At 42.2% G+C, this 19,877-nt stretch overlaps 1 protein-coding gene across 4 annotated transcripts in view; it reads left to right on the plus strand.

Annotated features, from left to right (window-relative positions):
* Fam168a (family with sequence similarity 168 member A) overlaps positions 1-19,877 on the plus strand; it is a 137,858-nt gene that overhangs the window by 106,799 nt on the left and 11,182 nt on the right. For 2 of the 4 annotated variants that reach the window (XR_012910577.1, XM_075971587.1), the window contains exons 3-5: positions 1,786-1,866; positions 7,203-7,229; positions 12,369-12,494. Coding sequence is in view for 2 of the 4 variants with exons in the window: in XM_075971587.1 (XP_075827702.1) it covers positions 1,786-1,866; positions 7,203-7,229; positions 12,369-12,494 (234 nt within the window). In the remaining 2 variants the exon portion in view is untranslated. The remainder of the gene's footprint in view (positions 1-1,785; positions 1,867-7,202; positions 7,230-12,368; positions 12,495-19,877) is intronic. The other 2 variants (XR_012910578.1, XM_075971588.1) reach the window with 1 other exon arrangement.

Below are 19,877 nucleotides of genomic sequence, written 5' to 3' on the forward strand. Positions count from 1 at the left end.
CATCTCCCCTTTTCTGTCTAAATAAAAAGGAAAGTTTTAACTTTCACATGGTAAAATTACATAAACCAAAACAGATATGAAGCAAGAATTACAGTCACAATATTTAATCTATTTATATCTGGTAAAATTAAAGGAAATATTCTATCATCCATATTTTGTCTGTGAGTTTAGAGTTTCATATCTAATTTATCTTTTATCATAGCTAAGAAAAAACTATAACTGTCTTCAACTCTATCAAAGACTCCAAAAGGATATATTACCAAAGTTAACAGGAAGTGCATTGTAAGCAATTTCTAAAACTCTAGACTTGATGGAGACATTTTGCTGCCTGGACAGTCACCCAAAGTTCTTTTGTAATGTTGGGGCATCATTTTCAGCATATAGGCCCATAGTATCTGGCAGATTTTTCCATGAAGCAGGAAATTTGAAAGATTGTTTTGCCTACATCAGCAGTTTGTCAGTCACTTTCTTCTGTGTCCTGCAGACTCTTTCATGAAGCAGAACCCTGAAGGACTGCCTCACCTTCTTTTGACAAGTTCAGCAGTCATTTTTTCTGTGGGTCCTGAATGTCCAGTTCATACAGCATACTGTCAAGCAGTCCAGACAAGGACAGTTTCTTGCCTAAATATCTAGCCTTGTCACATTGAATGCAAATTCCATAACAAATTTCTTTACTACCCATCAATCTCTCTGAAGTAATTTGTGTTGCCAGAAGCAGACATGTCATACTCCCAAGAAAAGTGTAAGTTTTTCAAACCTTTTAAGTGCCATATTCTGTAGGTCTTTGAAGTGTTGAAGATTATCTAGATGAAGTATATTTCTGTATATCTAGAAAACTTAACTAACATGACTACAAATTTGACTAGTATAAATGACTGACTATTAATCTGTAATTTTTAATTATATATTACATTTTTTAAAGATTTATTTATTTATTATGTATACAGTATTCTCAGTATTTTGTCTGCATATATGCCTGCAGGCCAGAAGAGGGCACCAGATCTCATTACAGATGCGGTTGCTGGGAATTGAACTCAGGACTTTTGGAAGAGCAGGCAGTGCTCTTAACCACTGAGCCATCTCTCCAGCCCCCTATATATTACATTTTTTAAATGAGCTGTATAAACATAATACCTTAAACAAGGGTAGAAATATACATATAACAAAATGACCTTAAATTTGTATCAATAAACCTAAGTCCATGCCAACGTAAAGTATTCATTTTTATGTCATATACCAAAAATTGTTAGTGCTGAAGAAGTTACCTTTTGGGGAAGAAAGTAGTGGTGTGTCAGGAATTACTGGCAAGTTTATATATTTTATTGTATGAATGTTAATATTGTTTCTACCATTCTGCAGTGCAGAGACAGACATATTGCATGTATTGCTTATAAAAAATAAGGTTGCACTATTTGGTGACTTTTCTCATAGAAATCTGAAAGCTGTTCATTTATACACTATCAGAAATAGTCCGTGAAGCCGGGCGGTGGCGCACCTTCAACCCCAGCACTCAGGAGGCAGAGGCAGGCAGATCTCTGTGAGCTCAAGGCCAGCCTGGTCTACAAGAGCTAGTTCTAGGACAGGAACCAAAACCACAGAGAAACCGTGTCTCAGGGAGAAAGAAAGGAAGGAAGAAAGAAGGGAGGGAGGGAGGGGGAGAGAGAGAGAGAGAGAGAGAGAGAGAGAGAGAGAGAGAGAGAGAGAGAGTCTGTGAAGAGACTGAAAGCCAAGCCTCCCTAATCCCCTTGCCTAACTAAGTGAGGCTTTTCTTCTATGTCTTTGTAGGTTACCCCACAGCCTACCCAGCAGCTGCCCCTGCCTACAATCCCAGCCTGTACCCGACCAATAGCCCCAGTTATGCTCCAGGTAAGCAGGGATGAAGAGATGGAAGTAGGTCTTCATTGGTAAAAACAAATCCACCAGTTGGTCCTTCTCTTGAGACTGCCTGGAGTCAGCCGGTTCTGGCTTGATTCTCTTTGGACTCCCCTCTGGGAACTGGGGCAGAACAACCTTGGGGTGGGAGTGGGAGCAGAGCCTGCTTTATTCTCCTGGGACTTAAGGGTGGCCCTTCTCTCCTGTGCTGGACTATATGAGACACGCCACCACCCCTTGAAACTGCTTCATCTCTTTCAAGCAATGTCCAAATTAATTTTTTGTTCAGTCTTGCCTGAGGCTGCCATTGGGAATCATTCTCTTGTTCTCTCCCTCCCTTCCTCCCTCCCTCCTTCCCTCCCTCTCTCCCTCCCTCCCTCCACTCATTCCCCTTCCTACTCCTTCCCTCCCTTTCCTTCTGGGGTAAAAATTTGGAACAGAGTGATAGACTTGCCACCAGAGTAAAGAGCCTTTTTACAGGCTAAGACAATTTACTTGTTTTCCAGAAATAGAAGACATAGAACACTTCTTGAACAGAGAGATTAAAATGGGTTTGAGGGCTGGAGAGATGGCTCAGCGATTAAGAGCATTGCGTGCTCTACCAAAGGTCCTGAGTTCAATTCCCAGCAACCACATGGTGGCTCACAATCATCTGTAATGAGGTCTGGTGCCCTCTTCTGGCCTTCAGGCATACACGCAGAAAGAATATTGTATACATAATAAATAAATAAATAAATATTTTTTAAAAAAATAAATAAAATGGGTTTGAAATACTGAAGAAGATGCTAGGTATGATGGCATACACTTGTAATCCCTGCATCTGGAGGCTGAGGCCAGCTTGAGTTCATAGCAAGAGAGAGAAAGAGAAAGAGGCTAAAGAAAGAAAATATTGAACCACTAATGTTGCTCCTGGGCTCAGTCAGTGCTCAACACTCATGGTCAGGAAAGGGAATGGGTTCTACGGTTTGAAGTCCTGGGTTTGAATCCTGATTAGTCTTCTCCATAGGTGTACAGCCTTGGATAAGTCACTGTTCCAAAATTCACGTGTAACCATTTACCTCAGGGTTGCAGATGACTTTACATAAATTCTTTATTCACTCACTAAGCATTTGTTGTATGTCCTCTATTCTGAGATAGAAAAAGTAAAAGTTGGGGCTGGAGAGATGGCTTGGTGGTTAAGAGCACTGACTACTCTTCCAGAGGACACAGGTTCAATTCCCAGTACCCACATGGCAGCTCACAACTATCTGCAAATCCAGTTCCAGGGGATCTGAGACCTTCACACCAATGCACATAAAATAAAGTTAAATAAATCATAAAAAAAAATTCTTTAAGGGGGCTGGAGAGATGGCTCAGAGGTTAAGAGCACTGATTGCTCTTCCAGAGGCCCTGAGTTCAATTCCCAGCAACCACATGGTAGCTCACAACCATCTATAATGAGATCTGGTGCCCTCTTCTGGCATACAAACATACATGGAAGGAATGTTGTATACATATAAATAAATAAATCTTTAAAAAAAATTCTTTAAAAAAAAAGAAAAAGTTGTCATCTTTGCCTAAAGGAGCTAATTAATTTTGGATCATGGCATATTAATAAATGAATTGTGCTACAGTACAGAAAGTAATATAAAAAGAACACAGATTAGAGCAGAGGTAGAACCACAGTCTACCTTGAGGTGATAGTGACAGTGGAGACTTGAGGTAGAAGTAGGAGGGGCCTTTGGAAACACACAGAGCATGCTTGGAAAGGCAAGGTGGAGGTGTGGAGCCTGAGTGCTGAGCCTAGAACTAGTAGGTTTGGACTGGATGAATCCCAGCTACAGACTACAAGGAACAGATTTGGAAAGACGTTAAATGTTACATCCTCTCTCCTCCAATTTCAGTGAATATTATGGAGTTGAAAAGCCCTCAAGAATTCTTTAATTCTGGGCTGGAGAGATGACTCAGCAGTTGGGAGAATTGACTGTTCTTCTCGAGGACCCGAATTCAATTCCCAGTACCCACATGGCAGCTCACAACTGTCTGTAACTGACACCCTCACACAGACATTCATCCACACCAATGCACATAAAGTAAAAATAAATAAATTATGTTTTAAAAAAGAATTCTTTAATTCAGTCTCTTGTGGCTGTAGTCAGGGAGGTGGTGAGACTGGAAGGCAGAGTGCAGTGAAGCAAGAAAGGAGAAGTGATGCACAGCATGGAAGTTCGCTTTCCAAAACTCAGCCACCAGGAAAGAGAAACAGGCACAGTGTGGAAGGGGATGTGCAGGAGAACAGGTGTCAGTAGGATTAAGTGCACACTCGTGGGAAGGAGCAAGTACTAAACAAGTCACAGATTAGAGCACAGAACTAGTCCTCCCAGCCGCTGGCAAACAGGGCTCCTGTGTTCAGTTTCCTTCCTTGTTTGGGAAATTGAGTGACAGGAGGAGGTAGAGTGCCTCAATGGGGGAGAAGCTCAGGGCTAGCACCCATTTGGTTCAGGCTCCAAGCCCTAGCAGTGAACTAATTTTTCACAGTATTCTGGTGAGAGATTTTAGAATTATTTAAGGGGCAATTTGTCATGTAATTGGCAAGAATAAAATACTTCTGTTAAAGGTGTAGTAGTGCACGCCTTTATCCCAGCATTTGGGAAACGGAAGCAAATGGGTCTCTATGAGTGAGTTCCAGGCCAGCCTGGTCTATATAGTAAGTTCTGGGCCCACTAGGGCTATATAATGAGACCCTTAAAAAAGGTAAAGAAAGGAGAGGGAGAGGGAGAGAGAGACCTAAAACAACAAAAAACTACGATTAATTCAATGTTTCCTTTGTGTTAGCAGTAATTTGAAGCTTTTATGGATATTAGCTTGTTTTTTATATTACAACATACTGAGTACTTTTCCCCCCCACAATTTCCAATTGGGAAAACAAGCTTAAAGAAGTTCGGCAACTAGAACCACATTCTGGCATCCTGCCACGGTACCAGAACTCTTAACTGTCTGTCGCTGCTGAGGTGTTAGATAGTAGCTACCAGCTGGAGAAGGAGCAGTGCAGAGGAGTCTGAAATTGTTCCTGTTGTTTTGTTTTGTTTTTGTTGTTGTTTGGTGGTGGTGGTGGTGGTGGTGATGGTGGGTTGTTTGTTTGTTTTTCAAGGCAGGGTTTCTCTAGCTTTGGAGCCAGTCCTGGAACTCACAGAGATCCACCTGCCTTTGCCTCCCGAGTGCTGGGATTAAAGGCGTGCACCATCACTGCTGGGCTCTGAGATTATTAAAACCATGAAGAGCCTGGAAAGCTGCTGGCATAGGTAAAGTGTTATGTTTCAAATAGTCAAGTTAAAAAACAAAACAAAAAGCCGATATTCAACCTGATTAATGTTTTAAAAAGTCAACATATTTTAATCTATGATTAAGCCAGACCATTTGCTCAGTAACCAAAATACACAATAAAGGATGGCACTGGTGCATTGTGTTAGCGAGCCCACACTGGCCAGGCATAGTGACACGCACTATTAGCCTTACACTTGGGAGCTGAAGACAGGAAGATCAAGAGTAGGCCATCCTTACTGCAAAATCAGTATGGAAGGGAAGGAAAAAAGAGGTATCAGACTGAATTAACTGTTTCAGATGTTTGTGTGACTGGGACGGGGGGGACCTCTCCCTTTTGAGACACACACACTCATGCTCACACACTCATAGCTGGGTCTATTTCATATTTTGTGGCTGACCTCTGCCTTCACAGGTCTGATTATTGGGGGTGAAGCTCTTGCCATAAAGGCTCAAGGTTTGAGGGAAATTTATAGGTGACTCTCAGCTTCTTGCCAGAGCTGGCCATTTGTGATGCAGAGAAGTGCCTCTAAGGAGCAGCCATGAAAGTTTAAATTTCCTTCAGTTACTTCAAGAAGACTAAGAAATTGCTCACAGAGAGCTATTTCTAGCTCTGTGCTCCCTTAAGTTAATCTGTTCAGGATACAGGGGAAAGCTCATTCTTCCATTGGTTCTGAAAGCCCTATGGGTACCTGGGCTTCTTCCCAAGTGCTTACCAACTTCAGGGACTGTATTTAGATACTTAACTTTGCAGAAGGCAAAAGCTGGCCACGACTTTTTTTTTTTTTTTAGAACTCAGGGAGCAAACGGCTTATCGTAAAAATGATAATGTAATTTGAAAGTGAAAAAATAAATAGAAAACTAATGTCAAAACTCTTTCATAAGAAGCATGTTCTCAGCCAGGCAGTGGTGGCCCATGTTTTTTAATCCCAGCACTTGGTCTCTGTGAGTTCGAGGCCAGCCTGGTCTACAAGAGCTAGTTCCAGAACAGCCAGGACTGTTCATAGATACATAGAAACCCTGTCTCAGAAAAAAAAAAAAAAAAAAAAAAAACAAGCTGGGCGGTAGTGGTGCAAACCTTTAATCCCAGCACTTGGGAGGCAGAGGCAGGTGAATCTCTGTGAGTTTGAGGCCAGCTTGGTCTACAGAGTGAGTTCCAGGACAGCTAGGACTGTTACACAGAGAAACCCTGTCTCAAAAACAGGAAGGAAGGGAGGGAGGGAGGGAAAAACAAAAACACATGTTCTCGTCTCTTGTCTCCCACTGAAGTATGCATATAATTTTCCCATTCCCATTTTAGATATTCCAAACTTGGGGGAAAGTAGAGGAAAATAATGTTTCTAAACACCTATACAAGTTACAAGTGTGCCTTTTTACCTTTGTCTTGTAAGCTAGAGTTTCTTGCCTCCAGTTTAGCTCAGAGAATATTAAGTAACTTTCAGAATTAGATTTAAAATGCCATGGATTTGGGGCCAGAGAGATAGCTTAGCAGTTAAGAGTGCTGGCTGCCCTTCCAGAGGTCCTGAGTTAATTTCCCAGCAACCATCTAGTGATGCACATCCATCTACAATGGGATCTGCTGCCCTCTTCTGGCATGCAAGCAAACATGCAGACTTATACCACCCCCCAAAAATGCCATGGATCTGAGATTCAAACCCATTTGTCTGATCCTATAGCCATGTTCCTTCTACAGCATAACACTGTCCTAGATGGAATATCTCTGTACTGAGCCTGGCCATGATTTTTGAAGTGGTCTTAAGATGAACAAGCAAAGAATAGAAACTTTTCGGTTACTTCTCTGAAAGATCATGTGGCACCCAGGGAGGTGCTTCTCTGCAACTGATGAACTTTCCTGGATGGCAAGTCTGTCACCCTTTCCAGGGGGAGGTAATTCCCATTTTCTCCATTCACTGCTTCTTATGCAGCCTGGGGGAAACTGCTGTCTTGAAACAAGTCTGTTATATAACTGCAGTATGTACAACTTTGCACAATTCCTAGTGGTAATTTCAACTAACATTTCTGTCCAACAGAGTTTCAGTTCCTGCATTCAGCTTATGGTAGGAGAGCTATTTTTCCTCATCTGTATTATGGCCTATGAATGTGTTATCTTGTAACAATGGTAGATTCCCTGTCCTTTCCTCCCCAAATCCCACCTCCTAGGCTTGGGCTCCCCCAGGTGGCTCAGCAGCAGTTCCTATAGCATGCAGGAACATGTCTGATGGTGCAAAATCATGGGTTGGAGACACACATGAACCATTCCCATAGGGCTGTAATGAAGGATCATGGCACTAAAAGGCATCGCACACCTTAACCTGACTGCCTGATTCAAACAAATGAATGAAAATTCTAGGGTCTGTGTGTGGCTCCTCTTTTGGCTTTTTGATAGGCTCTGAGGAGCCCCTTGATTATGACTATTATAAATAATACAAAATACAGTCAGATGGCCCCAGGCTCAGATTTTCCATCTCTATTAGCAGTCTGACATGTTTGAAGACCTGGTTGACCTTAGATACACTCTGTTGCCTTCATCCTCATTTTCGGAGCATTTTTCTGGGTGATGAAAGGTATGGGCCAAGTGTGCCAGTGGGTGAGAGATCTGAGTTGAGTTCTCTGGGCAGTGTGGACTCCAGGACCAAGGCACCACGGGAACTTCTGGGCACCTGTGAGGGTCCCAACAGTGTAACTTGACTAGGTCCTTCTTGTAGACAGTAAGGGACCATGGGAGAAACTTGCCACTTTTACCACACTCATGATGTTTTTGTACAGTCTTTGAATGTTTTCCCAACTTTTAATCTTGCTGTAGAAAAGTGAAATTTTTACACATGGTACATCTTTCAGAAGATGAGCTATGGAATTTCTTTTCACTACTGCTGTGGGCTGTGTGATCTTGAGCAACTTACTGATGTCCCCAGGCCATAACGTTTTTCATATCACATGATCTCAAGGTTCTTTTAAATGCTAACATACCATCCTCTTGTAATTTTTATTATTTCAATAGTGCTAGCTACAGAACTGTTTCACTTACCACTTATAAGAGGCTGGGGGTTTTTTGGCTTTGTTTGTTTGTTTGTTTGCTGCAGAATATATGAACTCAAACAACTCTAAAATGCTAGAGAAGGCTGCATGCTGCTCCTGCTTCCAATCAAAGCAGTGATTCTCAACCGGTGGGTCACATAACACCATAGGAAAACACAGATTTATATTTTGATTCCTAACAGCAAAATTACAGTTATAAGTAGCAACAAGAGTAATTTCATGGTTGGGGGTCACCACAGCATGAGGAACTGTGTTAGAGGGTTGCAGCAGTAGGAAGGTTGAGAACCACTGACCTTTACATCCAGTATGAATGGAGAACTTCACACAGTTCTACACCAGGCCTTACGGGAACTGAGATAGTCAACTATGTGGGATGATGCAGTCAGAGTGCACAGAGGCAAAGACCTCATGGTGACCTGTGAGCCAGAAGAGCTGGTAGAGTGGACAGACCTCGGAGAAACAAAGTCCTCGGCGGACTCTGGGAATGAGAAGAGTTGTGCACAGTAGTGTGGGTTGGAGAGTGAGATAAAGATTAGAGAGCCGAGACAGATGTGTCAGTCAGGGAGAGGACTGGTCAAGAAGTAGGACCAGCCTATAAAACCTCAAAGCCTACCCCCAGTGAGCTACTTCTCCCAAAACTGCCACCTAAAGGTTCCACAACCTTCCAAAATGGCACCTCCAACCAGAGACCAAGTGCTTAAACTTATGAGCCAATGTAGAATGTTTCAGTTCAAACCACAAGAGAGCATCAGTGTTAGGTCAGGGGAGTCGAGTCTGCAGCCTGTAGGCAACAGAGAACCATGAAATGTTTCTAAACTTTATCTAGAGTTTTAGACCAGTATGGCTTAGAGATTAGAAGGGACAGTTAAAACAAACAGAACCACAGCATCAGGACGCAGTGGGAGTGGCTGAGATCAAAGACAATTAGAGTTTGAACTAGAGTTGGCCACAGCTACCAGAACTAGAGACCGTTAAGATTGAGGATCTGTCTGTCAGTCCTCTGAAGCAGCCAGGGAGTGATTAGTTCGCCATTTACAGTACAACAAAACTGACAACCAAGTGACTTGCTCAAGGTCACACAGCCAATAAATGGCAGAGCCCAGGCTGGATCTCAGCCTTCCTGACTCAGCACATGGTTCAGGACGATGGTCCCTTGCTGCCTCTCTTTGTGAATGTGCTTAACAGACTGTTCTAGTGTCAAAGGGTGTGAGGGTCCCATATCCAAGAAGTGAACAACTCAGCAGCTAGATGTGGGAGCCTGCTGTGACAGGGGTCATAGCCCTCCGCATGGTTTGGTTTTCCCCTTTCTGTTCTTTTTACACATTTATAGTAAGTACATAAAGTCTTAAGTGAACAGCTTAATAATGTTTTCATATGTGATACATCTGTACTCAACTATTGCTTAATTCAAAGAATAAAACATTTTTAAGAAGTAGTTCCTCTTCGGCATCCCAAAACAGGTCTGCCTGACAGGGGAGACCTGTCTATTGCCATGTTGCTAAAAGCTTCATATGATTGGGATTGGTTTCATGGAGCAGCTGAGCTCTGCATAGCTGCCATCATCAAAAGGATTACTGTAGAGCTGAACGGAGAAAACGAATCATACAGTTAATGAAGAGGTTTAATTGACTGCTAAAAAATGATTTTCATTCTGTCTTCACATGTATCTGATTATTTAAATTATTGACTATTCTAGCATAAAGAAAAGACACAACTGGATGTGGTGGAGCAGTCTTAACCTACCAGACCCAAGGAGGCAGAGGCAGGTGGATCTCTCAGTTCCAGAAGAGCCAGGACTAATACACAAAGAACTCCTGTCTCAAAAAACAAACAAACAAAAAGAAAAGACAGAAAATTCTGTTTGCTTCCAGTATCTAATAAAACCTGAAGAAACTTCCCCTTTATTTGAAAAATGTAAAGTTTAGCCTAAGTGATCACTTAGGAAAGACGATCAATGACACAGTGGCCCTTGCTTCTCTCCCAGTTAAACCGCAACATTATTTTACTGTGACATGCTGTCTTGTTCACTCCCTGGTTGATGTGTGGCTGAGTTGTATCCCCAGTCAACAGTAAGTACCTTGTGTGCAGTGATGTAACCCAGGCGTGTTCCTGTCCACCGTGGCGCTCCCCTCAGTGCTGAGTACAGTTAGGCCTCAATATTCTGTGGCTAATTTTGATTTAACTTCAGTTGTCACACAGTCCTTCAGGCAATTGTCAGACTTTTGGCTTATAATGAAAATTATAAGTATGCCCTCACTCAGAAGAAGGAAAAAAAAGCCAAAAATAGAACAAATCAGGACCCAGGACTTCTAAATTTTCCAAATTCTTATGACCAAATTTAGACCTCTTGGTCCTTGGTAGAGCCTCACTGAGATCTTAGGGCATGGAACTGCTCTATTTGACTTCTCAGAGCTACACATTTGACACAGCAGGGAATTGTTTGAGGATAGTTGTGGACTTCCAGCCACATGGAATATCAATCCCTGAATTTGGAGACATTGTGATAAGATTTTGACACTAATTGGGTCCTTCCACCTTCTGGACCAAAACACTGAAGATGTTTATTTAAAGTAGATTCCCTCCTCCTGCAGGGGCTACACAACTGTGTCTGGCTGTCTAGTCAGGACTCTGGGCTCTCCATGGAATTGTGTTGTCTCCTTTATTTCTCTTGCCAGATTCTCCTTTCAGTGTCGCTCTCCTGCCCATGATTTCCTTCTCATTCCTCAGCATTTGCTAACATATTGCGGGCCATTAATGCAAGCACAGTCCGCCTATGCAGCTACGTTCTCATTCTAGTTCAGAAAAAACAAACAGCAGAACCCACAGCCTTCTCTAGCCATTATAATTCTGTGATAGAAGGGATAGAGATGTTAGTTGGAAACCAGGCCACAAAGGCATTGCAGAATCTCTCCGGAGGTAGCAGATCCTGTAGGAATCAATGTGACCAGCAGACTTTCTTCTTATGTTTCCCTGTCTTTCCTTAACCCTTTATTAAAATATTTCAAGTTTATTTGATTGTTGCCAGTCCAGCCCCATTTCTGTTAACATACTTAACAATCTGTTAGCACTGTGTCTAAGACTCCCAAGATCTTATTAGATTGTAAAAGATGTTATAAAGAAATTAATCCTTTTTTAACTATAAGATAGAAATTTAGATAAAAAAAAAGTGTCTCCTCTGGTATTTAAAAGAATAGGTTTTTTTTCCTTTCCTTCCTTCTTCTTCCTTTCTTCCTTTTTTTTAAGGCATTTATCTCCTATTCCTCTCTTTCCTTTCCCTCAGGATACCATGACGGTAAGTTTTTTAAGACATTCCCCACATCTAGAACACTTAATGAAATTTAAGTTGAGCTTTGAGCTTTCCTGGGAAGTCTCTACAGATTCCAAACTAATTTTTATAATATACCTACCCCAATTTTGACACTTTCATAATGGCCAAAGGTTCATCTCTAACTCAGTTGGAGCATCCATTAGCACTGATTAGATTTTCAGACATATGCACAAGGTGTGTCCATCTGCCCCTGGCTAATGTGCAGCAGGAGTTGGCAAGGAGTGCCCCCTTGATAGCTAATAGTGCAGCCATGGTCCCAGCTCATCACAATCTGTTAGAGGAGATGCTATTCCAGCAAGGCTCATGTAAAATGGTAGTTACTTGGAAGCAATTCACAACTTTTTTTTTTTTTGGTTTTTTTAAGACAGAGTTTCACTGCGTAGCGCAAGCTGACCTCTGCCTCCCAGGTACTTGGATTAAAGGACTGTGCCACCATACCTGGTGCAACCCACAACATATTAACCGTACCTCCAGATGAGATTTCAGACCAGAGGGATTTTTAAGACTCAGTTAATTTGGCCCAGTACACTGTTAAAGAATTCCAGTGTCTTCATGTTAATGAGGAAGTAGTAGAGGAATACACCACAGTTTAGATCAGATACAAAAGTCCTGATTCTCAGTTTTTAAGTGTAGGCTTCCTTGGAGGTCCTGTAGAAGCTCACTTCAGCACTTCTCCCACCCACTCCCCATCTCAAGAAGGCTGAATCATTGTGTGTCTGAGCAGGCTCCTTGAGTTATGTTTCTGTCTGGCACAAGACCCTTGCTTTTGTGTCTGTAATTGGTGGTGCCCACTTCATACTCTGCCTAATGCCATTCTTGTGTCTTCCCCAAGCCACTCTGCTGATGAAACAGGCCTGGCCACAGAGCTCATCGTCCTGCGGCACTGAAGGCACCTTCCACCTCCCAGTGGACACCGGGACCGAGAACCGAACTTACCAAGCCTCCTCTGCGGCTTTCAGTAAATACAGCCTGTCTCCTCCTCTCCTTGTTCCCCTTGGTCGGGACAGATTTGTTCCTTAGGAAGAAAGGAAAGGGATTGGGGGGGGGGGGATTGTTGTTGTTTTTGTTTGTTTGTTTTGTTGAGACAGGGTTTCTCTGTAACTTTGGTACCTGTCCTGGAACTTGCTCTTGTAGACCAGGCTGGCCTTGAACTCACAGAGATCTGCCTGCCTTTGCCTCCCAAATGCTGGGATTAAAGGCGTGTACCCAGCCAGGAAAGGGAATTTTTAAAATGACGTTTTTAGTATAAACACTGTTTTAAGAGGCTACTAAAACCTACAAAAAGCCGGGCGACGGTGGTGCACGCCTTTAATCCCAGCACTTGGGAGGCAGAGGCAGGCGGATCTCTGTGAGTTCGAGACCAGCCTGGTCTACAGAGCTAATTCCAGGACAGGCTCCAAAGCCACAGAGAAACCCTGTCTCGAAAAAACAAAAAACAAAAAACAAAAAAAAAAAGAGGTTCTTCTAGTCATGCAAAAAAAAAAATGGCTTTTGTCATTCAAGAATGATGATCATCTGTGATCATGCCTTCGGGATATCCACAGCAGTGAAGGAGGAGTGCCCCTGGGTCAAGAAGTTGGGTTTGTGAAAGACAATGACTTCATTTTAGGGGAAGGATCAAGGCACAATTGAAGGCTTTGTGTGTCTCTTCCTACCCGCAGGATTTCTGACCTTAGCACTGTTGGCATCTGGGACACATGAGTTTTTTCCTATGCATGGTAGGATGTTTAGCAGTGACTGTAAGTTCTCTCTGTTAGATCATTGTCATGGGGCTGGAGAGATGGCTCAGAGGTTAAGAGCATTGCCTGCTCTTCCAAAGGTCCTGAGTTCAATTCCCAGCAACCACATGGTGGCTCACAACCATCTGTAATGGGGTCTGGTGCCCTCTTCTGGACTGCAGGCATACACACAGACAGAATATTGTATACATAATAAATGAATAAATAAATGAATGAATGAATAAATAAATAAATAAATAAAGTATCATTGTCACTACCAAAAATGTCTCCAGATAGGGCTCAGTATTCCTCTGTATAAGAAACACTGCCCTAGTTCATGCACACTTTGGGAACATGGTATGACATGGACAGACACCAGTAGCCACGTTGGTCATGTTCAGCCTGAGGCTTACTAATGTTGTCACCTTTTCAGCTGATTGGTAACACAGATGACTCCAGTCAGGACCATCATTTAGAAATTGCTGAGTGGAAGAACTTGTGCCTGTGGCAGCTGTTGGGCATTGGAATGACTGGCTTTGGATGTGATGAGCTGATGAGCGCTGGTTTCTGAATTTATGCCAGCAGGAACTGGACAAACCCTTAGCAAAATGTTATAGAAAAGTAACTTACTAGGTAGGCTAGGAAAATTCATTGAATTTGTTTTCTTTTCTTTTAATTACCCAATGTCATTGCTTCTCAGCCTTTTTGCTGAGATCAAGTGTAAAATATCCAGTGTTGGGGCTAGAGACATAGCTCAGCAGTTGAGAGCACTGACTGCTCTTCCAGAGGACCCAGGTTCAATCCCCAACACCCACAAGGCAGCTTACCACCATCTGCAACTCCAGTTCAGGTAACCCAGTGCCCTCTTCTGACCTCTTTGTGGTTTAGGCACAAATATGAGGCCCGTACATGCACACAGCTAAATTCATACACATAAACTAAAAACAAATCTTTTATTATTTATTTATTTATTTATTTGGATTTTTCGAGACAGGGTTTCTCTGTAGTTTTTGGTTCCTGTCCTGGAACTAGCTCTTGTAGACCAGGCTGGCCTTGAACTCACAGAGATCCGCCTGCCTCTGCCTCCTGAGTGCTGGGATTAAAGGCGTGCGCCACCACCGCCCGGCAGAACAAATCTTTTAAAATAAATTAAATATCCAATGTCAAGCCTGACACATGCCCATAATCCTACCACTCAGGAGGCAGAGGCAGATAGATCTCTCTGTAAGATAAAAGCTAGCCTGGTCTACATAGTGATTTTTAGGCTAGCCAAGGTTACATGGTGAGCCCTTTTCTTTAAAAACAACAACAATAACAACAACAACAAAACCAATGTTATTTTCTCCTCATTGTCACTGTCCTTACCTATCAGCATCTCCTAACCCAGCATGGTGTGCCTTTTGTAGATTCTGCTTTCAAAATCAGCCCCTGGCTTAATCAAGATTATAGTCTATAAAGTTTGGGTGGACTTTTATCCTGCTTTGAAATTTCCAAAGATTCAAGAAGGCAGTATACCCAATGCTGTGTAATTAATATGCCAGCACAGCTGGAAAAAGATAGCTTTCAAACTAGAATTCTACTCCTGACTCTTTTTTTTTTTTTTTTTTTTTTTGGTTTTTTGAGACAGGGATTCTCTGTGGCTTTGGAGCCTGTCCTGGAACTAGCTCTGTAGACCAGGCTGGTCTTGAACTCACAGAGATCCGCCTGCCTCTGCCTCCTGAGTGCTGGGATTAAAGGCGTGTGCCACCGTCGCCTGGCTCCTGACTCTTTCAAAAGCCAAATGAGGCATCGTGGTAGCTTATCAGAAGGCTAAAGCAAGAGGATCACAATTTCAAGGCCAACCTAGGCCACATAGCAACTTTTAGGTCAATCTGAGGTACATAGTGAGAGTTGGTCTCAAAAAGAATAATGAGAGGAATGGCAGCTATAAGGAATTTTTCCATGTTCCTTAAGTAGAATTGAATGAACATATTTAAAGTTATATAATGTAAATTGATACGTGTGTAGTCCATAAATGTGGATGTACGTGAATAAAGGCACAGTTACTACAGTGCAGCAGAAAGAGGCCTGGTGTGGATGATAGCGGACTCTAGTCTTGATTCTATGTGACTGGATAATTCGTGGCTCTGCTTTGGTCAGTAGTCTCTAGAACTGAACACCTTGGACCAGGTCACCTTTAAAGTCTGTGCTAGCTATTGGACTCCTGACTCCTCGCTGTAGAGCTGTGAGCTTCTCACAAAGTCCTCTCCAGCTCCCTCATCAGTGAGCTAGCTCTCAAGGCTTTGCTCGTATCTCTAGGAATAAGGTCCTCATTCCTACAGGGAGGAAGCGTCAGAATGCCTTACCTTCTGTGCTAAAATCTTGTAACAGTCCCACAGAAATATACAGTAGTTAAATCCTGCTCTCCCCTCTTGGACAGGCTGTCAAGTTTCTAGGTAGGACCAAGATGTATCACTCTTTTTCAAGCAAGTATTATATAAATGGATAAAACGTTTAGAAGGATTCGGGATTGTCTGACTCACTCATGCAGGCTCACAAAAGTTCCTCCAAGCATGCAGATTTTGTTGCTTTTTAGCACCACAGTGCTCTCAGGGCACTTTGACAAATTCACACCAATTTAACCAACAGTTGATAACACATGTTCATAATTATGTATCCCTCTTACTTACTCAGTACTTGAGGGTTTAACCACCAACAAGAAAACTGAGGTCAAGACAAGGTTCAGACCTACAGTGTTATTTTGTCCAGAATTTGTCCTGATGTATAAACCTGATGATCAACAAAGCAATTAGTGTAAGGTAGTGGGCTCTACAACTGAAAAGGATTTTTGACAGTGAAGCAGGGTTAAAGAGAGGGCTACAGCAGCTTCATCTTGCCAATGCTTCCATCTGATATAGCCTACACCTATAGCTAGGAACCTGAGACAGACAGAGGCGGCTCATAAACAAAACCTCTTCATAAGGCAGAGTTGGCACTTCTAGACACAGGACACAGCCTTTAGTGAAACGGGGATATGAAGGCCAGTACACCAGATGTCCAGTATTGTACTGTAGAGACATTTAACTCAGAAACAGCTTTGCCCACGGCAACATTAACTCTGACCTCTGCTCTATGGCTGTAGATATGATGTGCAATTTTGAAAAAATTACTTTCTAAGTTATAGGTTCTTCCTCAGAATAGGTCTCAAATGCCTTTAAGGTATAGCATCCCAAAGTTCCCATTCTGTGACCTTCAGATTTAGCATTCATTTCAAACTAGCCCTCCAGTTGGGTCTAAATTTATTTGAGTAAAAACCCATAGGATATTTTTGCAACAAACCCAACAGCTTCTTTTACTTAGTAGATGCACAAAGTAGTAAACCCTAACTTTTATGATATCTAAGCCCAGGATATTAGCCTAGATTTTCAGTGTTCCCCAGGGGTATGGACAGGATGAAGATGATGTCCTCATAGATGTCCTACTGAAATACTAAAGACTTAGAATGTTAACATCAAAATGCCCTCTGAAATGATCTAGTCCAACTGAAGATATTTCCAATATAAGAAGCTGACTTGAAAGGGTTTCAGGAAAAAGGCCCGAGCTTGGGTGGTTTCTGCAGCCTTAGGAAGCTCCTCCTGCCCCTGATGAGTCGCATCATGGTTACAGCATGCTTCTGTGTGCAATCTCTCTGTTAGCATCTCTCATCTCTGAAGTTCTCATGGTAGAGATCTCTAAGATCTGGAGTTCTGCCTCCCATCCCAAACATCTAGAGATGCAAAGCAGGCTATAACCAGCCATGGCTGTTTAGATATTGATTTATATTTTGAGTGTGTATGTCTTGTCTAATAACATGAAGGGGGGGAAACATTCTCCAGAAGGTTATTCTCATATATGGAAACTAGATTCTTTTTTTAAACAAATCATTTTTATTATTTTATTATATCTATTTTTAAGATGTATTTATTTATTATGAATACAGTGTTCTGCCTGTGTGTATGCATACAGGCCAGAAGAGGGTACCAGACCTCATTACAGATGTTGTGAGCTACCATGTGGTTGCTGGGAATTGAACTCAGGACCTCTGGAAGAACAGCCAGTGCTCTTAACCACTGAGCCATCTCTCCAGCCCTCAGGAACCAAATTCTACTGCATTCTCCTAGAACTTTTTGATTCTCTGCAGAGGAACAGCCCACTTTTTAATGTGGTTGCTTTTGTGGCTTAGATGACGTGGTACGCCTTCCCTGAGAAAGCTAGAAAGTCCAGAGCATGTTCTCCAGGCACATTTAAAAACAAAACAAAAGCTGCTCATATTATTGGCTTGTTAAAGAATCATAAAATTTTAGAATCTTGGAGTCCTGGAGTTTGTGTTGCAATTTGGAACAGACCACAGCCAAGCTCTTGCCTCTTGTAGTTTATTATTATTATTATTATTATTAATGCATACAGTGTTCAGCCTTCATGTATACCTGCAGGCCAGAAGAGGGTACCAGATCTCATTATAGATGGTTGTGAGCCACCATATGGTTGCTGGGAATTGAACTCAGGACCTCCGGAAGAACAGTCAGTGTTCTTAACCTCTGAGGCATCTCTCCAGCCCCTCTCTTGTAGTTTTTAAGAGCAGTCCATGATCATATGCCCCACGAGAGGAAGCTTACTACTGCCTCTATGTAGTGAGAGAGAAACAGCCTGTTTACAGGGGCCCAGTCAGTTCCCATGCTGCTTGTGATCACTGCTCTTGTAGGTGATGCATCTGGAGACAGTGGCCTCTGATTCATAGTGTCCTATACACACATAGTGTCCTATACACACATAGTGTCCTATACACATACAGTGTCCTATACACACATAGTGTTCCGTACACACAGTGTCCTATACACACATAGTGTCCTATACACACAGTGTCCTATACACACATAGTGTCCTATACACACACAGTGTCCTATACACACACAGTGTCCTATACACACATAGTGTTCCGTACACACAGTGTCCTATACACACATAGTGTCCTATACACACATAGTGTCCTATACACACATAGTGTCCTATACACACATAGTGTCCTATACACACACAGTGTCCTATACACACATAGTGTTCCGTACACACAGTGTCCTATACACACATAGTGTCCTATACACACATAGTGTCCTATACACACATAGTGTCCTATACACACATAGTGTCCTATACACACACAGTGTCCTATACACACATAGTGTCCTATACACACATAGTGTCCTATACACACATAGTGTCCTATACACACATAGTGTCCTATACACACATAGTGTCCTATATACACACAGTGTCCTATACACACATAGTGTCCCGTACACACAGTGTCCTATACACACATAGTGTCCTATACACACATAGTGTCCTATACACACATAGTGTCCTATACACACACAGTGTCCTATACACACATAGTGTTCCGTACACACAGTGTCCTATACACACATAGTGTCCTATACACACATAGTGTCCTATACACACATAGTGTCCTATACACACACAGTGTCCTATACACACATAGTGTTCCGTACACACAGTGTCCTATACACACATAGTGTCCTATACACACACAGTGTCCTATACACACATAGTGTTCCGTACACACAGTGTCCTATACACACATAGTGTCCTATACACACATAGTGTCCTATACACACATAGTGTCCTATACACACATAGTGTCCAATACACACATAGTGTCCAATACACATACAGTGTCCTATACACATATAGTGTCCTATACACACATAGTGTCCCGTACACACAGTGTCCTATACACACATAGTGTCCTATACACACATAGTGTCCCAAACACACAGTGTCCCATACACACATAGTGTCCCGTATACACAGTGTCCCGTACATACATAGTATCCTGTCCTAGATTCTCACAGGATTCTCCACATCTTTATTGTGGCTTTGGTTTTTTGGTGTCTTTGTTTTTTTATTTTCTGTTCTGGAGATGAAACGCACAGCTTTGCCCAGGTTCTGCACTGATGCTATATCCCTAGAGCCTTCACATCTTGTTTTTTACCTTTAAATTAAAGGTCAGTAAAATTTCCTATGAAAAACCAAATAGTAGATACTTTAGGTTTAAGGATCGTATGGTCTGTAACTACTACTATGGCAGAAACAGGCTATCCAGCCTGTGGTTGGTAGAAGCTCATATATGATCCTACCTACTGGGAAGGTTGAAGTAGGAAGACTGAATCACAAAGTGAGTTCAAGGCCAGCCTAAGCAATCTAATAAAATCCTATTTCAAAATAAGATTACAAAAGAAGGCTGGGGATATAGCCCAGTGGTAGAGTATATACTTTCCCCATATAGTATGTGGGAAACCCGAGGAAAATACACACATGTTCTGTAGTAAGACAAATTTGAAAAGTCTTGTACATATCCTATCTTAGAAATTCACCATTTACACTATCTTTTTTTTTTTTTGAGACAGGGTTTCTCTGTGGCTTTGGAGCCTGTCCTGGAACTAGCTCTTGTAGACCAGGCTGGCCACGAACTCATTTACACTATTATTAAAGACTTCCTTTGCCCTCCTAAAACTAAGGTCTAGAGATTTGGCATTACATATGCCAGTTTGGAGGAAAGTCAGACCTAAGACCACATCACTTTT

This window comes from Microtus pennsylvanicus, chromosome 5 (genome assembly GCF_037038515.1).
Source record: "Microtus pennsylvanicus isolate mMicPen1 chromosome 5, mMicPen1.hap1, whole genome shotgun sequence".
NCBI lineage: Eukaryota > Metazoa > Chordata > Mammalia > Rodentia > Cricetidae > Microtus > Microtus pennsylvanicus.